This window comes from Aphidius gifuensis, linkage group LG3 (assembly GCF_014905175.1).
Source record: "Aphidius gifuensis isolate YNYX2018 linkage group LG3, ASM1490517v1, whole genome shotgun sequence".
In the NCBI taxonomy this organism is placed as follows: Eukaryota; Metazoa; Arthropoda; class Insecta; order Hymenoptera; family Braconidae; genus Aphidius; species Aphidius gifuensis.
Window position 1 is genome coordinate 20,220,426 of NC_057790.1, and position 25,932 is coordinate 20,246,357.

At 22.5% G+C, this 25,932-nt stretch overlaps 5 protein-coding genes across 10 annotated transcripts in view; 3 read left to right on the forward strand and 2 right to left on the reverse strand.

Annotated features, from left to right (window-relative positions):
- Positions 1 to 138: 138 nt before the first annotated feature.
- Positions 139 to 25,932, reverse strand: part of LOC122852634 (putative uncharacterized protein DDB_G0282133) — a 47,811-nt gene continuing 22,017 nt past the window's right edge. The window contains exons 1-5 of one of the 5 annotated variants that reach the window (XM_044152532.1): positions 12,692 to 13,010; positions 4,302 to 5,147; positions 3,234 to 4,204; positions 3,029 to 3,124; positions 139 to 2,912 (exon numbers count right to left, since the gene is read on the reverse strand). In XM_044152532.1, the coding sequence (XP_044008467.1) occupies positions 201 to 2,912; positions 3,029 to 3,124; positions 3,234 to 4,204; positions 4,302 to 5,147; positions 12,692 to 12,758 (4,692 nt within the window). In that variant the 5' untranslated portion in view covers positions 12,759 to 13,010 and the 3' untranslated portion in view covers positions 139 to 200. Of the gene's footprint in view, positions 2,913 to 3,028; positions 3,125 to 3,233; positions 4,205 to 4,301; positions 5,148 to 6,779; positions 6,866 to 8,008; positions 8,205 to 8,330; positions 8,777 to 12,691; positions 13,011 to 25,932 lie in introns of those variants that run through there. The other 4 variants (XM_044152536.1, XM_044152535.1, XM_044152534.1 and 1 more) reach the window with 4 other exon arrangements.
- LOC122852640 (serine/threonine-protein kinase VRK1-like) lies at positions 13,559 to 17,203 on the reverse strand. The gene is made up of 6 exons (XM_044152550.1): positions 16,865 to 17,203; positions 16,491 to 16,763; positions 16,289 to 16,414; positions 15,990 to 16,186; positions 14,827 to 15,788; positions 13,559 to 14,740 (listed from the first exon to the last, which is right to left on the reverse strand). The coding sequence occupies exons 2-6, from the start codon at positions 16,657 to 16,659 to the stop codon at positions 14,563 to 14,565; spliced, it is 1,632 nt and encodes a 543-aa protein (XP_044008485.1). The 5' UTR covers positions 16,660 to 16,763; positions 16,865 to 17,203; the 3' UTR covers positions 13,559 to 14,562.
- LOC122852641 (DNA-directed RNA polymerase III subunit RPC3) lies at positions 17,544 to 19,549 on the forward strand. Its single transcript, XM_044152551.1, has 6 exons — positions 17,544 to 17,800; positions 17,886 to 18,004; positions 18,074 to 18,201; positions 18,272 to 18,515; positions 18,584 to 19,325; positions 19,415 to 19,549. Exons 1-6 carry the CDS (start codon positions 17,654 to 17,656, stop codon positions 19,547 to 19,549), a joined length of 1,515 nt encoding a protein of 504 aa, XP_044008486.1. The 5' UTR covers positions 17,544 to 17,653.
- On the forward strand, positions 20,025 to 21,752 carry LOC122852643 (odorant receptor 4-like). Its single transcript, XM_044152553.1, has 6 exons — positions 20,025 to 20,282; positions 20,349 to 20,601; positions 20,698 to 20,804; positions 20,884 to 21,216; positions 21,278 to 21,553; positions 21,661 to 21,752. Exons 1-6 carry the CDS (start codon positions 20,088 to 20,090, stop codon positions 21,721 to 21,723), a joined length of 1,227 nt encoding a protein of 408 aa, XP_044008488.1. The 5' UTR covers positions 20,025 to 20,087; the 3' UTR covers positions 21,724 to 21,752.
- LOC122852639 (GRIP and coiled-coil domain-containing protein 2) lies at positions 22,141 to 24,971 on the forward strand. 2 transcript variants are annotated; one of them, XM_044152548.1, is made up of 6 exons: positions 22,141 to 22,281; positions 22,392 to 22,430; positions 22,519 to 22,671; positions 22,752 to 24,506; positions 24,572 to 24,680; positions 24,764 to 24,971. In XM_044152548.1, exons 1-6 carry the CDS (start codon positions 22,252 to 22,254, stop codon positions 24,817 to 24,819), a joined length of 2,142 nt encoding a protein of 713 aa, XP_044008483.1. In that variant the 5' UTR covers positions 22,141 to 22,251; the 3' UTR covers positions 24,820 to 24,971. The 2 variants fall into 2 exon arrangements, with proteins under 2 accessions (XP_044008483.1, XP_044008482.1); XM_044152547.1 differs by having other exon boundaries at positions 22,166 to 22,281; positions 22,389 to 22,430; positions 24,764 to 24,846.

Consider the following 25,932-nt stretch of genomic DNA (forward strand, 5'->3'; position numbering starts at 1 on the left):
TTTTAAAAAGTGTAATTGATAACAATTATAAAGAAGAAGAAGAAAAAAAAAAAAATATTGAAATAACTGCAGGAATTTTATTTAAAAAAAGAAAGAAAAAACAATGAAATTCTTTTTAAATATTCAAAAATGAATAATACAGTAACGGTATACGAATTTTTTAATTAAATTGTACTAGATGGTTGTTATTTAATTTTTAATTAAATTTGTCCTTGCAATTGTCCAACAATTTTTTTGACCCAGCCAGCTTGGCTCTGTCCTGCAGATATTTCATCAACACTACCACCATTTATTAATTTACCAACATTACCACTTTGACTTTGATTTGTTGATGATACTTTAACTCTAACACACTGTGGTACAAGTTCACATTTTTTAATAACTTTAACTTTCATTTTTAAATTATCTGGTTTACGTGCAATACATGGTTTTGATTTACGTATTTTAATTGGTACTGATGGTGGTGGTGGTGGTGTTGGTTGTGTAATTTTAGTTTTAATTTTAATAATATTATCATTATATGTTTTATTATTTTTAACAATTAAATTACTATCATCAATATCACTAAATATTGCACTATCTCTAAATACATCATCAGTATCAACATCAGCATCAACAACATAACTTGTATCAGCAATATTATCAGCATAATTTTCAATTTTTTCAAAACATCTTTCATAAAATGAATCTGTTTCACTTGGATTTCTTTCATTAATTTTTTTATTAACATCAACATCAACATCATCAATTGAATTATCATTTTTATCATTGGCATTTGTTGTTATTTTTTTTTCAATGATATTATTATTACTATTTGTCGATTCATTTGTTGATAAATTAATTTTTTTTAAATCAAAAAATAATACAGATGGATCAGCATAATCTGATTGTGCAATTCTAGCACCAAGACAAGAACTTCCCTGTTTATAATACAATGATGAATGTTGTAAATTAATTGTTGATAAATTTGTTTCATCAATATCATCAATTGATGATTCACGTGATAATTTAAATTTATTTTTTTTATTTTTATTATTATTATTATTATTACGTTTTGTTAATTTTGTATTATTATAATCATCAATTATTTCAAGTGTTTCAGCACTAACTGTTGATCTTAATACTTGTAAACGATTACCAGCTTTTGTTAATACATTTTTAAATTTATTATTATTATTATTTTCACGATATATTTTATGATCAGGATGTATATCTGTTTCAATAACTTTCATATGATTTGCATCAGTTAAATTATCATCAATTGAATATGAACAAGTTATTGTTGATGTTGATGATAATGGAAATTTTGCAATAATATCTTTTGGTTGATATGTTGTTGCATATCTTTCCATATCTTCTAAATTAATTTCAGCTGGTTTATCAGATGCAATTGTAAATGGACGTTCACTCATTGGTTTACCATCTCTTTGTAATAATCTTTTTGTTATAATCATTTGTGAACTTGGATTTATTTGAAAACTACGTGGTAATGAGCCACATTTTTGTGGTGATGTTGGTAAATCATCACATAATTTTGTTAACCATATTGCTGTTGGACTATTTGTATCTTGTTTTTTATTATCATAATTATTCCATATATTTTCTAAATTATCATAATTACCAAAACTTTTATTTGTTAAACTTAAATCACTATTTGTCATATTATTATTATTATCATCATCTCTATCATCGTCTTCTTCTTCTTCATCTTCTTCATCATCATCATCATCATCATCATACAATGAATTGTCACGTATTCTCAATGCTGTTTTAATAATTTTACTGTCTGTTATAATATTTTGTTTTTTAAATGATTCAAATAATTGTTTTTTTTCTGTAACATTATTTTTTTTAATATTTACAATATTATTATTATCAATTATTTGTGTATTATCATTATTATTTTTTTGTAAATTATTATATTTATTATTTGTTGATGATTCTAAACTATTCCAACAATTATTTGATTTTAATAAATGTTTATCTTTACGTATTATACGTTTTATATTTTTTGTATTATTTTGTTTATTTATTGATAATAATGAATTATTTATTGATGATATATCTGTTTCAGGATTATCACTATCATCAGATGTATCAATGGAATTATGATTTTTATTATATCTTTGTTGTTGTCGTACATTATTAGTCATACTATTATTTCTTTGTTTTTCTAATAATTTTTGAAATTCTTTATTTTGCATATATAATATATGTCCAACAATTTCTTCAACAGTTCTTGATGAATTATTACTACTATTATTGTTTATTTGTTCATTAGTATCTTTGGTATTATTTTTATTCTTATTATTATTATCATCATCATCATCATCGTCATTTTGTTTATCATTATTATCAATAACATCATCATAATTTAATGCATCAATTGCAACTTCAATGTCATTATTGATATTATTATTATTATCAGTATGTTCATCATCTGATTGATTTAATGATATATATGATTGAAAACCAGGCTCTGATTTTCTTCGCCAATTTGTAAAACGATCTTTAACTTTTGATGAACGTGAATCTAATGAACGATTTAAACTTTTATCATGTAAATTATTATTATTATCATTATCATTATTATCAATTGTTAATTTACGTATTGATAATGGTGAATTATCAGCTGTTTCTGTTTTTAATAATTTTTTAATTTTTTGTCCAGCTTCTGAACGTCTTCTTTCTTTATCTTGTTTTCTACGTTCTAAATATTCTGGTGGTGATGAATATTGTTTTTTCATTGATATTTTATCAAAATTTGTATTTATATTATCATTATTATTTTGATTTTGACCAATTTGTAATACAAGTTCTTGTGCATGTACTGGAATAACAGCATTATAATTTTCTAACATAACACGTTTTATTTGTAATGTCCATTCCCTTTTTTGTTCTGTATTGCGTGCCTAAAATTTATAAATTATTTTATTATTACAAGGTTTGTATTATTTATTATACTTTTATATATCTATTACTCATGTTTCTTTTTTTTTTATAAATAATTCAATTGAATTTAATTTACCTGAAGTGTATATTGCAAACGTGGATTATCAAATGGAATTACATGAAAACTACAAGCTTCTCCTGGTATACTTTCAATGAGCATTAAATTTGAGCACTGTAGAAAAAAAAAAAAAAAAAAAAAAAAAAACAAAATTCCATTAATAAATTCAATTAACAAGTATAAAATTATTATTTAATATTGTTTAATATATTTAAAAACAAACCATAATATGAGCTTTATAAACAAGTAATCCATCTTCTTTTTTTTTTGTTAATAATAACATTTTATCAAATAAAAATGCATGACGTGGTGCTTTAGCACCTCTCATACGAAATCTTCCTTCAGCAATTAATTCACCATATGTTGTTAAATCTGGTCCAGCCCAACCATATAATAATGATTGTATTTCTTGTACACGTACAGCATGTTCATGTTTTCTTTTCATAGCATTAATATGTTTAGCAATATCCATCATACCATTTAATGCATCATCAATTGATTTTTGTCCTTTTAAATATATATCATTATCATAATTAATATTATTATTTTGATTATTTTGATTATTAATTTTTAATGTATCATATTCACGTGATAAACTTTCAAGTAATAAATGATATTTTAATATACGTTGTACTGGTTTAAGTAAAAATGAACCAAGTGGTAATGCATGACAAAGTGATGCTTGTCTTTCACGAAATTCATTTGCAGTATCATCATGACCCATTAAATTTGTTAATGTTTCAACAGTACGTGGATAATTTGTACAATATTCAGTATATACTTTAAAACCAGAATTATTTTTAATAAATATATTTGCAACTTTCACTGGATCCAATCCACAATTTTCAATTTCACCAAGAAATTTATAATTAAATTTATATATATCTTCAATATTACTAAATAAATTATTTAATTCATTATCATTTAATAATGTTATTTTATTATTACGCCAATATATTAAATATCCTTGTATTATTTGACGTATATGTTCAACATATATTGCTTCAGTATCAACAATTTCAAGTAATACTTTTTCAACAGAATTACGTTGTGGATCACAATAACGTGCACGATGAAACATAAATTGTGGTGATGAATTCATTGTTGTTATATGTGATGATGAAACAATTAAGTTATCATCAATTATTCTACAATTTGTATCTGATTTTGTCACAACACCACTATCACCTGAACCTGAAAAAAAAAAAACATTAATATTATTAATATATTACTATTATTATATATAAAAAAAAAATGAAAATTAATAATTTATATAAATTAAATAACAAACCTTGAGAACTTGCACAAGTATCAGCAAGTGATTCAACAGATGTTAAATATGGATTAACTGATCTAGTTGTATCCTGATTACTACATCCACTTGATGATGTACTTGATGATGATATTGAACTACCTGACAATGGTCTATCAATATTACCATTATTATTGTTAATATTACTAACGATATTATTATTATTATTTTTTCTTCTACCTCCATATTTTGGTGTTGTTAATTTATTTATATTTTTATCATCATTATCATCATCTTCATGATTGTTATCTTCATCAACATTATCAATATCATCTTCATTATTATTATTACTATTATTATCATTTAATATTGTATGATTTTTTTCATTATTATTATTATTATTTTGTAAATTTTTTATTTCATTTTCATTATTATTATTATTATCACTGACAGTTATTTCAACTTTTGGATATAAAAAAGACACTGTTGAAGAAGTTATTGAACAAGATGAATTATTAGGTAGTGGTGGTAATGGTGGTGGTGGTGGTGGAGGTGGTGGTCGTCGTGATGGTAAAAGAAGTTGTGAAAAAGGAGATGAACGTTTATCCAAAGACGGTATGATACAATTTATATCATGATTTTGCTGTTGATGCTGTTGTTGTTGTTGCTGCTGTTGTTGTTGCATTGCTGATGATTGTGACTGTTCCATTTTACCAGTACAAATCTGACCGAATATGGTATTACGTTGTGAATTTACAGCAACAAGACTCAAACGTTTTTGTATTGATGATGGTATTTGATCATTAATATTATTATTAAATTGATCTTTTCTTGCTAACTCGTCAAACATACCAAGTAATTGTGGTACCAAGTCTGTTGATGTACCTGAAATAAAATTATTTTAGTATTATTATTATGCACTTGAATAATATTTTATTTATAATTTTAATTTTTTTGTTTACAATATACATATACATTTTTTTTACATAAATTAAACAATACTTGGAATAAATTTATTTATTTTATTTAAAAAAAAATGCATTGTTCGTAATAACCAATAACTTTAAATAATAATAATAATTTAATTAAATTTTAAAACCATGAAAAATCAAGAATATGGTTTATATACATTTTTTTTTTTTTCTTGGTATATAGTTGGTGATTCTATATGCCACACGAGTTGCACATGCAACTAACATAAACTGCACAAACTCGTATGTGTACAAAATAAATTTATATATATATATTTAAGCACAACATAAGAGCCATTGAACCCGGAGAGCGTGCAATAGTTTAGCTCCTGCTGTTTCTAACTTACATCCAATGTGTACAACTAGCATATTTTATTATTATATTTTTTAATTTTTATTTTAAAAAATTTTTCTTTTTTTTTTTTTTTTCGATCCGTTATAAATATACCAGTAAGCTAATGACAAACATTTACTTAAGTTCAAAAAAAAAATTAAACAATATCACTTAATTTTCAAGGAAATAATTTTTATTGTTGTTGTTATTGTAAATTTATTATTATTTTTATAAATTATCATAATAATAGTCATAACAATAACAATAATTGTGCAACGAAGAGTAATGAAAGTAGAAGGTAACCCAGTTATTTATTTATTATTATTGTTTTTTTTTTTTTTTTTTTATTTTTTTTAATGGCTAGCTAAGGAAAAAAATGTAATCAACTAAAAATAATAATCAAAACTGATGAAAGAAAATATTTAAATATTGCTAGAGCATAAAGAAAGAAAAATATATATATACTCTATTTTATTTATTATTATTTTTCTTTTTTACTATTTTCATTAGTTATATGAGTTTATAATATGATGCGGAAAAATGAAGATGATGTATATATATATATATCACGTTTAGAGAATGAAAATAGTGCGTAGATATTTTTGGGGTAATAGCCTGGACCCTTGGCTTGCTCTCATCTGCTTCATACATCCAATTTTATAATCTCTACTATTTTTTAAACATACTTTCATTTTATAAAAACACACAAATATATATCATCACATATGTTTAAATATTATTTTTTAAATGTATATAAATTTATCATAAATTTATTATCTTGAATAATTATTTAATCTTAAAATTTATAATATTGATTTATTGTAATTTTATTATTTTTTTTTAAATTATCATTATAGCTGTCAATATTTTTAAAGCGGAAATATTAGATTCATCCGTTTCTGTTTAACGTCAAAATTATTTGTATTTAATGGTTTTGAGCAAACACCACGCAAGTCTCAACTTTGAAATATATAAGTTAAATTGAAACATGAAAAAAAAAAGTAGCTAAAATTTTTATATATATACACTATTATTATGTTTATTTTTTTCTATTTTTATGCCAAAATATATTCAATAAAAATGACAAATAACTATATTAGTATTAAATAATATTTTTTAAACAAACAAAAGTCTACTTGAAATGAATAAAAACATAAAAACCTAAATATCCAAAATTAATTAATAAAAAAAAAATAAATTTAAAATACATACCAATCATAGAAAAATTTGCAATAGTAAAATTAAACTCAAATTGTTACTAGCACGTATAATTAATATTTAAATTAATATTTCTTTTTTCTTTCAAATTAATTTGTAATTATTACTCATATTTGTATTGAAGCTTGAAAATATTATATCGTAATAAATTAATTGCAAAGGAGTTTTAAAAATAAATATAAGGAGCATGCGGATACTGGATATTTGTGACTTGAAACTTGCGCAACTTTTAAAGAGTGCCTTTTTCGAGTTCCTTCAGTGTTGCGACTGCATTCCAATGATCGGCTTCCACATTCACTGCTATATGCACGACATGTTCACAAGCCACATGAGTAAGTGAATAAATGAGTAAGCATAAAAGTGAGATAGAAAATGAAAAAAAAAAAAAAAAAATACCAAAAAAAATACCAGAGAAAGAAAACCGATAAGAGAACAAAGCCAACGAGAACGAAGGAAAAGCAAAGTCCAAAAAAAAAAATATAACGATAAGTCGTGTATATGTGTGTTAGACTGGTTAAAGTTTTGACTCAGTTTTAAAAAGGATAACATAAAAATAAAATAAATAAAAGGAGAAAAATTCCAAGATGAAATGTTAAGAAGAAAAAAAAAAAAAGGCATTTGCGTTCCAGTGGATGAATCATGAGCATGACGGGCGCCTTAGGGTCGACATTGGTGTGGCCACATGACTATTATCATTGACTCAAATTTTTTTTCAAATAAATTAACAAAAAAAAAAAAACCCATTATTCAGAGTATAATTTATAAAAAAATACATATAAATAAGTTTAACAAAGAAATTATTCTAAAATAAAGAAAATACCTTTTGCATAATTTCGAAAAAAAAAAAAAAATTACTATCAATTTTTTATCTCAAATTTTTATGCATTATTTTGATGAAAAAAAATAAAAAGTATATTTCTTTTTGTTATCATACAAAATCAAAATAATAAAATTTTTTTTTTTTATGACAAATAACTGATAATAAACATGTATTTCATTCAAACGAAAAAAAAAAAAAATTTCCACTTTTATCTATCTGATAAAAAAAACCACCTTAATGCTCTTGACTTGACATTTTTAAATAACCCCTTCTCGTTATATCATTTTTTTTTATCTTAAAATTGAAAGCCATCTTTATAAATGTCAAAAAAAAAAAAAAGGAAAATTTCTACTTAATTTTTTAACTATTTTTTCAATATCAACAGACATAGAAGCGCGCATACCTGTCAGTTGGATGATAGTATTTTCTCACTTGTTTGGACCTCAACATATAAATAAGAAGGTCTCTCAATAATCCCCCCAACAATCACATACACAAACACAACACCTTGACCTAATTTTTTTTTCAAATAAAAATTTATTACTACTTATAAACACTTTGAATTTTTCTTTTTCGAATCATTTAAAATCATTTAAAAAAAAAAAACGAATTAATTATCATTTTTATTACTGTTATTAATAATAAATAATAATAATAAAATATTTCAAGTATGATTTTATAGTATTTTTGTTGATATAAAATAAAAAATAATAAATGATCTTTACTTTGCAACAACAGGTAGACAACTGAGATGATAGTTGTGTGTACAGCCTCGAATAAGGAACGTGACCACACTCACCTATAGTATCTAACTCACATTTTTTTAAATTCACATATACACACATACATAAATAATAAATAAACATAGAAAATAATATAAATAAATATAAATTTTTTAAAAAAATTTTCAAGATATTTAAATTATTTTCGATAATTTAATGACTCGTGCGACAATGATTCATCCATTATAGTTTTGATATTTCAAGTGTGAGATTGAGACTTGAGTGATGAAGTGAGTACAAGGAAATATTTTGAATAATAATATAGTGGGGGATTTAGAATGACGATTTAATGATGACGTTCAATTGATATATATATATATGTGTGATTGTGATGACTGATGAGTCATTCGATATACACAATCAAATTTGTTGAACAATCCTTTCATTTTTATTTTTTTTTTTATTAGGTATTAACTATGTAACTTGTTTCAGTAACAAATAGTGGTCAGTTTTGTTATTGCAAATTTTTATCAATTGGTATATTAATGTATTTTGATTTATTTATTTTGGATAATTACGTTTTTTATCAAGTCTTTTTTGGAGCTTTTTGGAGTAAAATAAAATTAGTAAAATTATCGCTGTTGTTGTTAATGATAAATGGATGTTAGTTTTATGAGATAAAATTTTAAATAATATTACAAGTTGATAAATTTTTATAAAAATACTTGTCATCAGGTTTATTTGATTTGAAAAAATAATAAAAATATTTAAAAAAAAAAAACGAAATAAACAGTGTGCGCGTGTGTGTAAATGAAAAATCTTTTAAAAATTTTTTTTTTTTAAATTATTAAATTAACTTTACAACACTATTTATAAAAAAAAAAAAAATATATAATTTAAAATGTCATAAATAAACAATGATATTAATAAACAATAAATCACTATGAAATTTAGAAATTTCAATAGAAAATTATTCCTTTATTATGATTTGTGATACAAAGTAAAAGTGATGATCAAATTATTCAATTTCTCAAATATAAAATTACATTAAAATAAAAAATTTTAATTCAATGTATTCAGCTTTTTTGATTGACAGTTTTAATATATCAATAAATTGAAATAAAAATATATAATTTATTTTTTTCTAAGTATACATATAAATACACCGATGAACACGATGATCATGAACAGATGTTGATTAAAAAGTCATGTAGCTTATCAAATCAGACTGATCTAATTTGCAAAATAAATAAAATTGACATAAAAAATATAGATTATATATTTATTATATTATTCCAATAACTGATAAGTAATCAAAAAATGAAAAAAACAAACAAAATTAAATTAATTAATCAATATAAAATTTTTTAGTACCTATATAGCAATACTTTGATGATATATATTAATAAATATATAATTTCATAAACATGTAAGTTTAATTCATGATGAAATTGAAATAAATAAATTATTTATAAAAAAAATCATATGAAAGTGGAATGCCTGCGCTACATCAAACTGGCGCCAAGTGAGTACAAGAGACTTTGTCGAAGAGAGAATGCTCTCACTTATGTCTCGGATATCCGTCGGCTCATAATATACATATATTTTTTTTTTTTCATAATTCTTATATTTTCACTGGTGCATATTGCACTTACTTATATAAAGTGGATAATAATATAATTTTTTTTTTTATATTCATTTTTGAATAAAAAAGCACAGTAAGCAAACAAGTGGTAAATAAAATGAAAAAAAAATTTATAATAGATATACTGATTGTGGTGGAGGTGATGGTGGTGTTGCAACACATTGACGATTTCTGTTCTGATAGACATTATATACCCATTTTTCTTATATATATATATATTTATACTATATACGATCAAAATATTATTCATCATTATATAGATTTATCTCTTTTACAATAATAAATTATTGTTATTATAAACCAACATAAAAAAAAATGAGCTTTTTTTTTATTATTTCATAATATTTTTCATAAGTAAAATTAATTAATTGTATTATTTAAAAATCATTTAAAAACATTGTTTTATATATAAAAATTAATTAAAAATTCATCCAACATAAATAATAATAATTAAACTAAAAAAAAAAAAAAGTAGTTTTATGTCGCGTGAATGACCGTGGCCACATGATATATTTTTCCACAGAGTCATTGGACCTCCTGGTTATATTTCCTCCATCGTCAATCTAGTTAAACACGTCTACCATACATAACTCCATAAGCTCAACTTCCAGACACACATTACAACTTCCATTCGCAATATATATATACCATACATACTAAACAAACTAAAAATAAAAATTTAAAAAAAAAAAACATAAACGAATTAAAAATAAAAAAAAAGCTCAGGGTGCGGCCCCCACTGATGATGGAAAACCGGTCCTGTGTTAACAACTAAAATACCTATTCAACAAATAATAATAAAAATAAATATAATAATGGAAAAACATTAAAGAAAAAAAAAACAATATTTAAATATACAACTCATATAACAATGACAAGTAAATGTTATTGTTGCTCACACTGAAAATATATAATTTAATTTTTTTTTGTTTATACTTGCAACTGATTACCTACTGTTTTCTAATATACATATACTCATGTAGCACGTGTGTCTTATTTATGAGCTATTTATTATTATTTAAACAACAAAAACTATTATGCCTAATATTCATTATCAGGAAATATGTCTGGCCAGTGTCCGTTGTCGTTGTACCATGAATTAATACATACACAATAAACTTCTCAGTATTGATGGTACATACATAAAATTATTATTTTTTTTTTTTTTTATGTGCATATATATATATATATTAAATTGTACATATGTTGTACATGGGCGAGTCTCACTTAATATAAAAGACCTCTTTATATATACAAAACTCCTTCTTACAATATTTATTTTTTATTTAAAAGAAAAAATCTTTTTATCTTAGTTTTCGTGTAGAAATTTATTTAAAAAAAAAAAAAAATTAATAAGATTTCTATTGGTATATAATCTTAATGCTACTTTTTTTTTTTTTTTATACCATGTATATTTTTATGTAGAACTTGAGACATTGAATAATAAATTATATTATGTATTTATATTTTAATTTTTTCAAGTGTCTTTGTGGTGGAATACTTGAACACATGAAATTAGAACTTGTCGTTGTTGTTGTTGTTGCATTTGACGATATGACTTTCTTTATTCATTTTTTTTTTTTTTGTTTTAATATATGAACTTTTTTTTTATTAAAACATGTGTGTATGGGGTTTTAGATGTGTATATTGATGGAGACATTTACACACGCGTGGGAAGTACATGATCAATTTGATACCATGCTGCAAGAAGATGATGATGATGATGAAGAGGAAAATATAGTCAATGGAAATAATATTATTTTTTAAATTGGTATTTCTTGTTTGGATTGTTTTAGTTGAGGATATTTTAGATGCACCGGAAAATAATCATGATGATGATGATGGTGATACAGGTTGACACTAACATAAATTACTTGAATTCTGTCAAATTGTCAAATTGAATCTTTAGAATCTAATTGAAATAAATTGTAGCTTATTTTTTGTTTGTTTCTTTTTGATAAATCGTTTTACTTATTGACCTATTTTTTTTTTTTTTTTTTTTAAATACTTTATCAAATTGTTGAAGTTATATTTAGTTGTGAGTGATTTATGAACGCTTGTATTGTCATGCTGGATTTTTTATAGTTTATATTATTATTCTTAGTTCAACAAAATATATAGAAATAATTGTTAATTTTATTTTTAAATAAAATGAGTAAAATTATTATTTTTGTTTATAATAAATTGGTGTAAATTTTGAGATAAAATTCTAAATAATTAGTAGACTTTTGTTTATTTAATAATTTATAAATCATTTTTATTAATTAGCGCATTATGTTACTTTAATTAAAAATAATTTACTATAAAATATATAAAAATTCAAGTACCTATATAAGTTTGTTGATTTAATATCTTTAATTCTGTATTTTAAAAGGATATTTTTAAAAAGGTCAACAAACTTTATATATATCTCTAATAATTAAAATTGAAAAAAAAAACTTATCAAAAAATGGATGTATGAAAACCTACGCAAATATCTTCATCTGAATTTTACCCGATTGCATTACATCCGGCAGATTTTTATATATCTCCTGCCCTTATTTATAATGTTTTTATTTTTATTCTTTCTTTCAACGAGAATTTAAAATGAGAAAAAAAAAAAAATGAGTAAGCCCTTTCTCCGAAACATTTCTCTTCCATTCATACAGATGCTATTTTTAACTCAATTAGTAAATTGTTTTACATTTATTTAATTATTATTTTTTATCTGTTTACTTACCAAAAAAATCTTCCCAACTGACAGATCCGTCTGAATCCACACCACCAGTCATCTCACTGCTCCCCATTGTTTTTTTCTTTTTTGACAGGTTAAAACACTTTTTTTTTTTATTTTATTTTTTGTCAAAATGCTCACTAAATTTTAACAAGTTTTTTTTACACTTAATAAACTTAATCACATTGCATTAAATAATTATTATACACTTTTATTAATATAATTTACATTATTATTTAATTTTTGATATAACGGATTAAAAAAAAAAAAAAAAACAATTAAGATGCAACCGAGATGTTGGTGGAACGGACGCGCGGAACGGACTAAAAAAAATGTGCTCGGCAAGCTTTCAGAAGGTATTTTTTTTTTTTTTTTTATTTTTCTCAACACCACATACACATTTTATATATTCAAAGTTATTCCGAAGATGCACGAAGATGTTAACCGAGTCATCATACAGCATCTTAAATTTTTATTTAAAAAATATTATTGTAAACAATAATATTAAATAATAATTTATCATTAATTGTTAAATAATTTAATTAATTTTTTTTATCCAAAACAAAAGGATAATTTTAGTTTTAAATTAATTTAAAAATTTATTTTCATCTTTTATTGTTAATAATAAATTAACTAAAAGTATGAGATATATTTTTTTTGTTATCCTTTAGAATTTTTTATAATATTCAAGTTAGTTTTAATGACCTCAATTATTATTGATAATTATTAAAATTTTTAAATAAAAAATTTATAAATTAAATATTTGTTTATATGTTTTTTTTTATTTTTCAAATGTTTATGATTTATTTTAATAGATATATTTACACAAATGACAATGTAACTAAATTTATTTTTCATGAAAATGTTGAGAAATTTAGTTGAAAAATTTAGCACAGTTATATTTATGCAATGGACTAATGTTTAAGTATCAAACGCATTTATATACGATCCACAGTAATTGGGAATATTTTATTCTTGGAAAATAATTTTGAGCATAACTGTGTTAGTTATCTATAGTTAAACTCAAATATATATATATATTTTTTTTTGTTTAAATAAATTATTATTTTTATTCATCAACTAGAATGGATAATATCATTAAATTGTTTATAAAAAAAAAGAAAAAAAATTCATGACTTTTATGATTGTAAATTAATGAAATAACATTTAATAAAAAAAAAAAAAATCGTATAAAAATTATTAACACAAGTTTTGTTCACATATGTGTATAGTCGTCAAAAAAAAAATTACTTTACTTTTTTTAACACATTTAAAAATAATAAGCCTTTTTTTAAAAAAATAATAAATAATTACTAAAAAAAAAAAATATGAGTTATTCTTAATTTTACAATGTTTTTTTTTTTTTTTTTTTTCATCTTAATATTTAAATAATTAGATCACAAATGTTTATAAATGTTTTGACTATTATCGATTTTTCTTAATAATTATTACTTGATATTTGTATCATTACTTTTGTAATTTTTTTTTTTTTATCATTAGGATAATTTAATTTTCATTGATCTAATTGACCAAAGAAAATTATTAATTATAGATTTAATATTAAAAAATTACGAGACAACATTGATGATGATAATTGATAAATGCCTGACAAAAAAAAAAAAAAAATGAGCAGTCTTATTAAAAAAAAAATATTGACAAGACTAAAAAATTAATTTCAGCCTTTGGAAGTTTTAAATGATCAAATTTTCGATAATACTTGATTGTTAAAATTAATTTTAATACCGTATCATTATTAAATGATTTTATAAAAATAGCAATGATAATTATATACAAATGAAAATAATAAAAAGCATAATTTTTTTATTTTAAAAAATTCATAATAAAAAAAAAAAAATCAGCTCTATTTTTAAAATAAATTATTTACCTTTATTATTACTAATGGATTTTTTTTTAATTTTATTATTATTTGCAACACGAGATCTTGTCAAACGCGGTGAAAATGTAATTTTTTTAGTTGTTGGTATTGTTTGTAATTTTTTTTTAAGACGAGAAATTTCTTCCATTGCTGGTGTCATCCATTTAGGTTTTGAATCTCTAAAATAATAAAAATATATTAATTAATAAATCATGTATAAAAAATATAAATTATTCAAAGCAAAAACAAAAAAAAAAAAACTTACTCGTATGATTTTGATTTAGGTTTATAACCATTAGTTTGACGTTCTTTAATTTTTTTAATAATTTGTACCATAGCATATGTAGGTCTTGATGGTGTTGTTGATGATGAAAATGATAGTGATGGTGGTGGTGATGGTGGTGGTGTAAGTGTATCAACATCTGTATAAATTGGTTGTGCACTTATTTTAGCTAATTTATCAGGATGTCCAGCTAATACTTCTTCCCAACAAAATTTTTCAGTTTCATCAATTGTTTGTGTTCTTGTAACACGTCCTTCAATATTTAATGGTTTACATGGTTTTCTATCTCTTAATTGTAAATTTAATTTTGTTGTTCTATCACGTAAATTAGGTTTTTTAATTGGCATTGGATATATTATATTTTCATCAGCAACTCTTTTTCTTGTCATAAATGTTTTTTCAATTTTTCCATTACGTATAAATAAATTTCTTAAATAATTATAATTTGGTTTTGATTCAAAATTAAGTGATACAATATGTTTAAAATATTCAATAATTGATAATGGTGGTTTTTTTTTTTGTTCTAAAAAACATTCTTTCATTAATAATGATATATCAGATAAATAATGTTCTTTTTTCATATGTATATCATCTGGATTACTTGATGGTGCCATACCACCATTTTTTTGTTCCCATGGTAATTTTCCACACATCCATTGTAATATATTATAACCCAATGTTTCTATATCACCACGTCTTGAATGTGTACCATGATGTGCATCACGTGATGTAAATTCTAATGTACCCTCATGTGCTCTTCTTTCATCATGAACAAATGGCTTATGTAAACCAGCTGATGTTTTAAAACGATAAGCTAAACCATAATCAACTAAATTTGCACGTGGATTTGTTGTTTTTTGTTGATCAATATCAAGAATAATATTGGAACCTTTTACATCTGAATGTGCATAACCACGACTATGTATATACTCTAAAGCATCAAGCTAAAAATAAAAATTTCATTTATTAATTTAACAATACATGCTTTGTTATTATTTTTTAGATAAATATATATATATTTTTTTTTAATTCTTCAGTGGACCAAGTTAGTTTTTTCATTCCTGAGAATTATTTTTATCTTTATTGATTAATTATCTTGACCTAGGTTAGTTATTTAATTAATTATTTTAATAATAACAACTTACCATTTGAATAGCCAAACTATTGACAAATTTTGTTGATAATTTACGTCCACGTGATTCAAAAATTTTACCAACATCAATACCATAACGTGGTATAACCAAAAATCTAAATCTTTCTTTTTGATAAACATGTGAACCTGATCCTTCATATGTTGGTATACCAATTCTTGTTTTTCTTTGTGCATCACACCAATTTTTAACTAAAAGAAATAAAGAAAAATTAAATGAAATTTACGCTCAGTGATTATATCCTTCAAGCTATCTTGTTCTTGTTTTTTAATTATTATTGTTATTCAACTTACTCATGTGTTGTCTGGCACATCTTATATAAAAATTCATTTCAACAAAAAGAGGTCCATTTTCATGTGGCTCAATTTTTATCACATATTTGGCATTTTGACCAACTGGTTTGGTCGTGTCATCAGAAGCTGAGGAATAAAATAATCAATTAATAAACAAGTTTATAAAATTGTTTTAAAAATAAATTTAAGTTATTTATATTACCTAAATAAATATCACCAAAACCACCACTGCCAAGACGAGAACCTAAAATCCATTCTTTTTTAGTAATATCTGTTAAAATTTCACCAGCTGGTAAAATTGTTGGTAAACGACATCCAGCAGCAGCAACACGTTTATTAATATGACAGTCATCAGCTTTTCTTGGTGCCATTTCTTTTTTTTTTTTTTTTTTTTTTTTATTAAAAATATTTCAAGATGTATTGCACTTTTGATTTTAATTATTTACATCAGTCACAACCTCACAAAATTCCATCACTAAAATTAATACAACTTGACATTAATATAAAAATAAATAAAGTCAATTAATAATAACAAACATTTTAAAAGAATAATATTATTTTTATTTATTTACATACCTGGTTAATTGTTGACTTATTCAATCATGTTGTTTTTTAATTAAAATTATCACTTTTTTATAAAAAACTTTTTATAAAAAAAAAAAAAAAATAAAAAATGTTTCACAATGTTTTTAATAAAAAAATTTTGGCAGAACTGGTTTTTTTTTTTTTTTTATATCATACTAATTGTTTTTTTTTTTTCTATTCTATTTGATATTCACTTTTTTATTTTTGAATATTTATAAATGAATAAATATCACGATAAAACAATAAAATTAATTTTGTTTGTTAATTTATGTATAACTTTATTGTTTATTTATTAATTTTAAAATTAATTAAATTATCAAAAATAGTTGTACGTGCTGAATGAACGAAACCATAAAACTGCCATTTTATTTCAACAAAAAGAGACAAGACCGAGAGAGAAAGAGAGCTGATTAGTCCTCTCTCGCTGATCAGCTGAACCGGTGTGTGAACCGGCATTTTAAAAAGAAAAAAAAAAGATTTACATTATCGACTGTTTATATCTTTTAAAAAAAAAAATCAAAAAAACAAATATAATTTGTTTATTTAACATATTTCAAAAACCTTCATATTATTTAAACAAATATTATTGTTGTAATTTAACAATAAAAATATTGTTATTGTTTTGTTTTTCTCAACGTCATATTAGTGTCATATTAAAAAACATAACCTAAAAATAAAACAAAATTGTCACATGGGTTTGTTGTTGATTGACAATTGTTGACAATTATTAAATATAAATTAATAAAAAATTATTAATATACCTATTTCAATTGATAAACAATGACAACATACGAGGGTAAACTTTGTTCTTCAATTTTAAAAGAACATTTTGGTGATGTTGTTAAACAAGTAGGTGATACATTGTTTAATTATGGAAGTCAAGATTTACGTTTTCTTGTTGTTCTTACAAAACTTCCATTATCACAGGTAAATTAATTTTTCATTTATTTAAAAAATTTTAATTATTTAAAAATTAATTTTAATAATTTATTTATATGTATTTTTTTTCAAGGTAAAAAAATCACTATGTGTTTTAATTAAATTTGGAATTGTTTTTCATGAAAAAAAACCAAAAGGTACAATGTACACATTAAACAGTGGCGCAATTATAATGATGCTTCGTTACTCGAGGTATTGTAATTATAAAAATTATCATAATAATTATAAATAATTATTTAATATTCGAAATATTATTTATAGATTTATACATATGGTTAAATCAAATACTGGTGATGAAGCTGAAATAATGCTTGAAGAGATATTAAAACAAGGATATGAATTAGCATCTAAAGTTATTATAAAAACTCATGAGAGAATTTTCGTAAGAAGTAAGCTAATATAAAATTGAAATAATTAAAAAGCAAGAAACAATAAACTCTCATTGTTTTTGTTTTTCAGCAAATGAAGAGCCAGCTTTTCCTGATTTAGTAAAACAATTTGAATTATTAACAAAAAATGAATACATCATGAGATGTACAGCTTCTGATGAGAAAGGAATTTGTGCTGGTGAAAAACCTGATTACAGTATGCCAAAATTAGAGTTACCTGCATTTCCAAAATTAGCACGAGGTGAAGAAGCTGATGCTGGTGATAAGGGTGTTTATTGGCGAGTTAATTTTGATAGATTTATTCAAGATACCAGGTATATTATATTAATAAACCTCTTGTTATAATTTAATTTATATTTAATTATATGATAATTAATTTTAGAGATCAACTTGTTGTTAATATGGTGAATGATCAAATTGATGAACTTGCTGGTGATTTAATGCGACAATTACTTATTTTATCATATCAAAGAACAGCTGGTTGGTCTGATTCATTAAATCCAGTACCACTAACTGAAATACGTGAACAAGTTAAAAAAAATTCAGGTAATCCACAATTATGTAGTTATGTTGATCAATATCTTCGTATTATTGGTGAAGATTTTTCTTATAATAATGATACACAAAATATAATAAGAAGAGTTGGTGAATCATCTGGTGGACAATATAGTATAAATATACAAGAAGCATTTTCTCAATTAGCTGATGCAACATTAACTAATATTATTATGGAAAGATTTGGATCAAAAGCTGCAAGATTATTTAGTATTGTATTAATTAATCCACATATACAAATTGAAAAAATTCAATCAATGATGCTTGTTGATCCAAAAGATGCTAAAAGATTAACATTTGCATTATTAAAAGAAAATTATATACAAATGGAAGAAATTAAAGAAACAGCAGCAGCATTAGCAACTTCATCACATTATTTATTTTATGTTAATAAAAATAATGTTGTTAAAATGCAAATGGAATATTGTTATCAAGCTATTTATAACATGTCACAAAGAAGAACACATGAAGCAACTGTTAATAAACGTGTTACTGATAAATATTTGAGAATGCAAGTTATTAAAAATAATTTAAAAGCAAGTGGAGCTGGTGATGAACAAATTAATGAGGTTATTATTATTATTTTTATTTATTAATAATATTAAAATTATATTATGGATAATTTATTAATTATTTCTATTTGTTAATTTATTTTTAGATTGATGAAATGATGACTACAGTTGAATATGAAGAAGTCGAAAGAGTTAATACAAAAATTAAAGTATTAAGTGGTGCTGAGATAAAAATTGAAGAAACACTATTTATTTTATCAATGTATTTACGTTATCACTGATAATAAAGTTTCTTTTTTTTTTAAATTAAACATTATATTTAAAAAAAAAAAAAAACGTGAAGCTAGTAATTTTATTTCTACGTTTTCTTGAATATACTGAAATTATTTCTCACATAAAAATATTTCTTATATCTTGTTATATTTTTTTTTGAAATAACAAGCAGTATAATTTCCATAATTTTGATAATTTATATTTCTCCTATATCAAAGAAAATTGAACACTAGCATTTATTTCAAATCAACTGATTTATGTAGAATTAAAGATTGACATTGATTGGCATATGAGGGTGGCTATTTTAATGCATTAAATATCAATAATAATTTTATTTTTTTATATCACTTTTATCGTAAAAAAAATGTCAGTCAACATTTGATATCTGTCAGACAATAATTGTTATTGATATTTTTAAAGAAATAAAATATCCCCCTCGTATAATATAAGTGACCAATTATTTTTATTGATACAAGGTTTACTAGAAAATAGAAAACTATCACGCGATAAATGTCAATCTTTGGATGCATTATGTGTTAATACAAAATGGATAAAAAAATTCGTGAATCACTTCCAATACGACTTACAAAATTTTATCTATTTTTACTGGGCTTTGGTACTGGACAACATGAAAAACAAAAAACATTACTAAAGTTAATGTATTTTTATGCTGTTATAGCATTAACAATTGGTGGAATTGTTGTTATCATGGATATATATTACTGTTGGAATGATTTTTATGTAAGTATATAATTAAATTTTATTTTTATATAATTATATTTTTATAATTTAACTCGTATATAACAGGAAGCAAGTTATTCTCTTATCAGTCTTTTATCATGGACAATTGTTACAATTAAATTTAGTGTATTTTCGCTAAAACAAAAAGCCTATTTACAACTTATGATTGATGGTAAAGATAAATTATGGTATGGAAAATTTAGTGGCTATGAAAATAAAATTATTAAAAAATGTGAAAAACAAAGTATGATGTTTATTGTATTATTTACAATTATGGCACAATTAACAGCTATAACATATGCTCTAGAGCCAATTATTGGTAACTTTTTTTTTTTTTCAATTATATAAAGCTTTTATTATTACAAACAAAAATATGTAAATAATAAAAACTCATTATTGTTTATGTTATTTATAGAAAATAATACAAGAAATTTAACTGATCGTCTACTTCCATTTACGCTGTGGATAAAAAATATTCCATTTTCTAAAACACCATATTATGAATTTTTTTTCATCTTAGAGGTATTTAAAAAAAATTGATTATTAAATTTTAAATAATTAATTAATTATTAATAAAATAAATATTTTAATTATTATAAAGATGTGTTGTGTTTTTTACACATCATTTGGCTATTTTTGTTTCGATAATTTTCTTGCATTATATAATATATTTATAACTGGAAAATTTGAAATATTAAATAACAAGCTAGAAACACTTTATGATATTAAAAAATCACAAAATTCAATTTATAATAATAAAAAATATATAACTGATATTAATTTATTAAGAAAAAAATTTTCTGCATGTGTTAAACAACATCAATTATTGATTCATTTAACTGAACAACTTGAATCAGTTTATTCATTTATAAATTTAATTCAAACAGTGTTATTTAGTTTGCTTGTTTGTCTAGTTGGATATCAATTAATTTCGGTACGTAATAAATATATAAATAAAACATAAGCTAATAATTATTTTATAAATAAATAATTAGCCAGGTATTCGTCCATCAAGACGTGGAAAATTTGTAATATTTCTTATTGGTTGTTTACTACAATTATTTACATTTGGACATACTTGTAATAATGTTAATATAGCTAGTAGTGAAATTAGTAAAGGCACATCTTACTCAAAATGGTATACAATAAATTCCATTGCTGGAGGTAGAATGTTAACAAAAGATCTTATGTTTGTTATATTAAGAAGTTGTCGTCCATGTTGTCTAACTGGTTGGGGATTTTTTCCTATTACTTTGGATACATTTAAATTGGTAATTTAAAAAAAAAAAAATAAATAATATTAATAATTAGTATTTACACTAATAATTATTAATTACATTGTGTAATGGTTTTTTTTTTTTTTTGTATGTTATTGCAGATATTAAATACAGCTTTTTCTTATTTAACATTAATGAGAAAAAGTGGAAAAGCCTCGACGTAATTATGAGATAATTATATTGCATAAAATTTTACATGTTAAATAATGTTAATTACTTGTTTTTGATTTATCTTGTTAATGTATAAATATAATTGTAGACAATGTTATAGTGTTATTTTTTAACTTTAAGAAATTTATTTTTCTAAAAGATAAATATTTCATTAAAAAAATATACAATTATTTTATTCTATTTTTTTCTAATATAATAAATAAAAAATGATAATTTTTTTTCAAATGTAATTAACATTTATTTTTAATTAAAAAAAAAAAATTAAAATGACATTCGCGCGGTTTTTTAAAAAAGTAAAATGGCAGAGTAGAGGGAGCTCATGACAGAAAAAAAAAAAAATAAATAAATGTAAATAAATAAAAAAAAACATAATCAGCTGATTGACCACTTGTCTTAGTCATCAAATTAATTTTTTATATACATTATAATAATCATATAAACAATAAAATAATTTAGTTTATGATGTTATTGATTTTTTAAATAAAATAAGTTTAATTTTAAAATTAATATAACAATCAGCAATGGAGACAGAAACACCTGAAAATGAAACGGTAATTTTTTGTGTTTTTTTGCTTTCATAATATTTGTTTGTTTACTTGTATCAATTATTTAATAACTATTTATTTATATATTTTTTTTTTTTGTTGAAAAATAAAAGCAGCCAACGCCAAAAGATGACATTGAAGAACGCTACAATAAAGTAAATTTTTTATTATCAATATATTTAATAATAAATAATTTGTTAATGGAAATTTTTTTTTTAATAATTTTTATTTATTATTTTTTAGCTAAAAGGTTTTGCTGTAAAGTTAAAAAAAAAAGTTGGAGATTTAACTGAAAAACTTGAATCATCAGAAATTGAAAAAAACAAAGCAATTAATGAAAAAGATGAAATGCAAAAAAAAGTACTTCATATATCTGATACAATTAAAAAACTTCAGGTATTTAAAAATTTTTTTTCATCACTAATTTAATTAGAAAAAAATTTAATAATATAATAATTATTAATAATTTTTTTCAGACAATTCAATTAGAGTATGATAAGCTACAAGATTCCATAGAAATTGAAAAAAAAGAAAAAAAACAATTAACAAAAAATTTAGAAACATTAGTAATAGAAAATACAAATTTAAAAGAATCATTTTATGAAGAAAAAGAAAATACATCACGTTTAAATCAAGATATTGATATAAAAACAAAAGAAATAAATGATTTAAAGCTTATTATTAAAAAAAATCAAATATTAATTAAAAAATTAGAAGAAGAAAAACGTGCTGATGTATTAATAAAAGAACAAAAAGAAAAAGATTATGATGATATTAAAAATAAATTAGATATTGAAATTCAATTAAATAAAACAAAAACAGCTCAATTAGATGCTATAAAACAAGAAAAAAGCAATAACAATGTATTATCACTTGAAGTTGATAATTATGAAAAAAGTATTGATGCATTAAAAATAAAATTATCTGATGAATCATCAACTTGTCATAAATTAGAATTAACAATTGAAGAACAACGTTTAACAATTAAAAATTTAGAAAATCAATTGAATGAATTACGTGATACTTGTTTTGCAAAAACAAATCAATTAACAAATATAAGTGATAAAAATGAAAATTTGAAATCAGAAATATGTGATTTACGTCAAGAAAATCAACAAATTATTAATGAAAAAAATAGTCTTATTCAAACAATTGATGAAATGAAAAATAATATTGATAAATTACAAAAAGAATTGTCATTAAATTTATCTAAATATGAAAAATTAAATAAACAAATGGATAATAAAATAACAATAAATTTACAACAAATTGATATATTAAAATGTGAAATAGCAAGATTAAATGATATTCTTCAAAGTCGTAATGATGAAATAAAAACATTAAATAATGAATATGAAGGTTATAAATTACGTGCTCAAAGTGTACTTAGAAATAAAAAAATACAAAATAAAGAAATAAATATAAATGGTCATAATATAGCTGAAATTGAAACAGAATTAAATCATTTACATTCACAAAATGATCAACAAAATGAAAAAATAAATAATTTAAATGAAACAATTAAATTATTAACAAATGAATTATCATATGTCAAAGAAGAACGTGATAATATTAAAGATAATTATCATGAACTTGGTAAAAAATTAACATTTCTTAGTCAAGATAATTTAGCACTACGTGATCAATGTCGTGGACAATTATCAAAAATTGAAACATTACAGCATGATTATGAAAAAAAAGAAGAATTATTAATAAATAATAATAATAAAAAATTAGAAGAAATTGAAAAAAAATATCAATATGAAATTGAACATTTAAAAAATGAAATTGATAAATTATCAGCTTGTAATATTATTGATAATTATCAAGATATACAAACTAAAAATGACATGTATTTAATTGAACGTGAAGATGGTGAAGGTAGTGAAAGTATTGATTCTTATACACTTGGTATTGATAAATTTGAATTAAATCATAAAAAATTACAACAAAATTTAATGCCACTTGATGAATTATTAAATTCAACTGATGATATTATAACACAATCAATTGGACAATTATTACCAGCTAAAGTTGATAGACATGAACTTGAATTATGTGAAAAACGTGTTACACATTTAAATATTTTATTAGCTGATGCTGAAAGAGATGCAGAAAAATTAAATCAAATGAATCAATTATTAAAAGAAGATATTAGAAGACAACAAAGAAGTGCTGAACGTCAACAACATGCTGATAATTTTGAATATTTAAAAAATATTATTATAAAGGTATTATAATTTATTAATTATAATATTTATATAATTTAATATTTACTTAATTTTTTTCTTTTTAGTTTGTTACATTAAAAAATGGAGATGAACGAAGTCGTCTCATTCCAGTTCTCAATACAATTCTTAAATTAAGTCCAGAAGAAACAAATCAATTGAATCAAGTTGCTGGAGGTAAACATTATTATCTTTAAAATATTTTAATTGTTTTAATTAATTATTATTCATTGTATTTTTTTTTTCAACTCAATTTACAGTTAATGGACGAGGATGGCTGCAATCATTACCAATTCGAGGCTGGACTAATGACTAAAGTATATTTTTAATTATTAAAAAACCTATAATTAAATTAAATATATACAGTTATATATTTATAATTAAATTAAAATTTAAAAATAATCTGTAATATTAATTTATTAATTAGAAAAATAAAAAAAATAAATTTATTAAATAAAACTATTATTTAATTTGACGCATTTTGATCAATATAAATATTTAAAAAATTATATTTCATTTCGAAAATAATTTTAGTTCTGTTGGATAGTCGCATTGTCGCAACAATATAAAGAGAGATATAGATAATAAATATAATTTTCTTTCTCTCTCTTTGACCGGGGTGTGTGTTTCTCCCCCTTCTCTCTGCCGCCATTTAAGAGACTCACAAGCCAACAAAATTGGCGTTGTTGCACTCGAGTTTTTTCCACTCGTCTTGTAACTGCTCTCTCTCTTTATTATAAATAATTATTTGTGCATTAAATATTAACAATACGCCGACTAGTTGGCGTTGCTATCACCCATATATTATTACGATCAACCTTTGGCAGATGGCGCAGCTTATCTGTTGAAAATTTTCAATTATCGACTTCGGTCTAATGTATACAACACAGGTTTAAGTTGCTTGAATACCTGTGTTACACATTATATCTATATATATATTTTTATTTTCATTAAAAAAACATTTAAGACCGAAATAAATTATTCATAAATAATAAGGACAATACAATATAATCTTTAAAGTTTCATGACATTTTAAAAATCTTTCTTTATTTTAAAAATTAATAATAAATCAATATAATAATGGTATAAATGATATTAAAAAATAAGTCTTCTATAGTATGCTCTCGTGCTAGTCTTAATTAGCACCTGTGACTTCAATTTTAGCGTAACCAGACTCTTTAAAACGCTTTGCACGCTCTGAATATATTATGATTGCATCTTTTTCCATCGGGTTTTTAATCTGCTCAGTTGGAACACGAGACTTGATGATTTTTTTCGTTTTATTATTTTTTTCGTCACTGTATGAAAATTTCTCTTTGGATATTTTACCAGCTATCAATAATCGAATATACTTAAGATAGTTTTCAATTGCTGAATCAATAAAAATTGAAAAAACAAAATATTTCATATCGTCAAAATGATCACATCG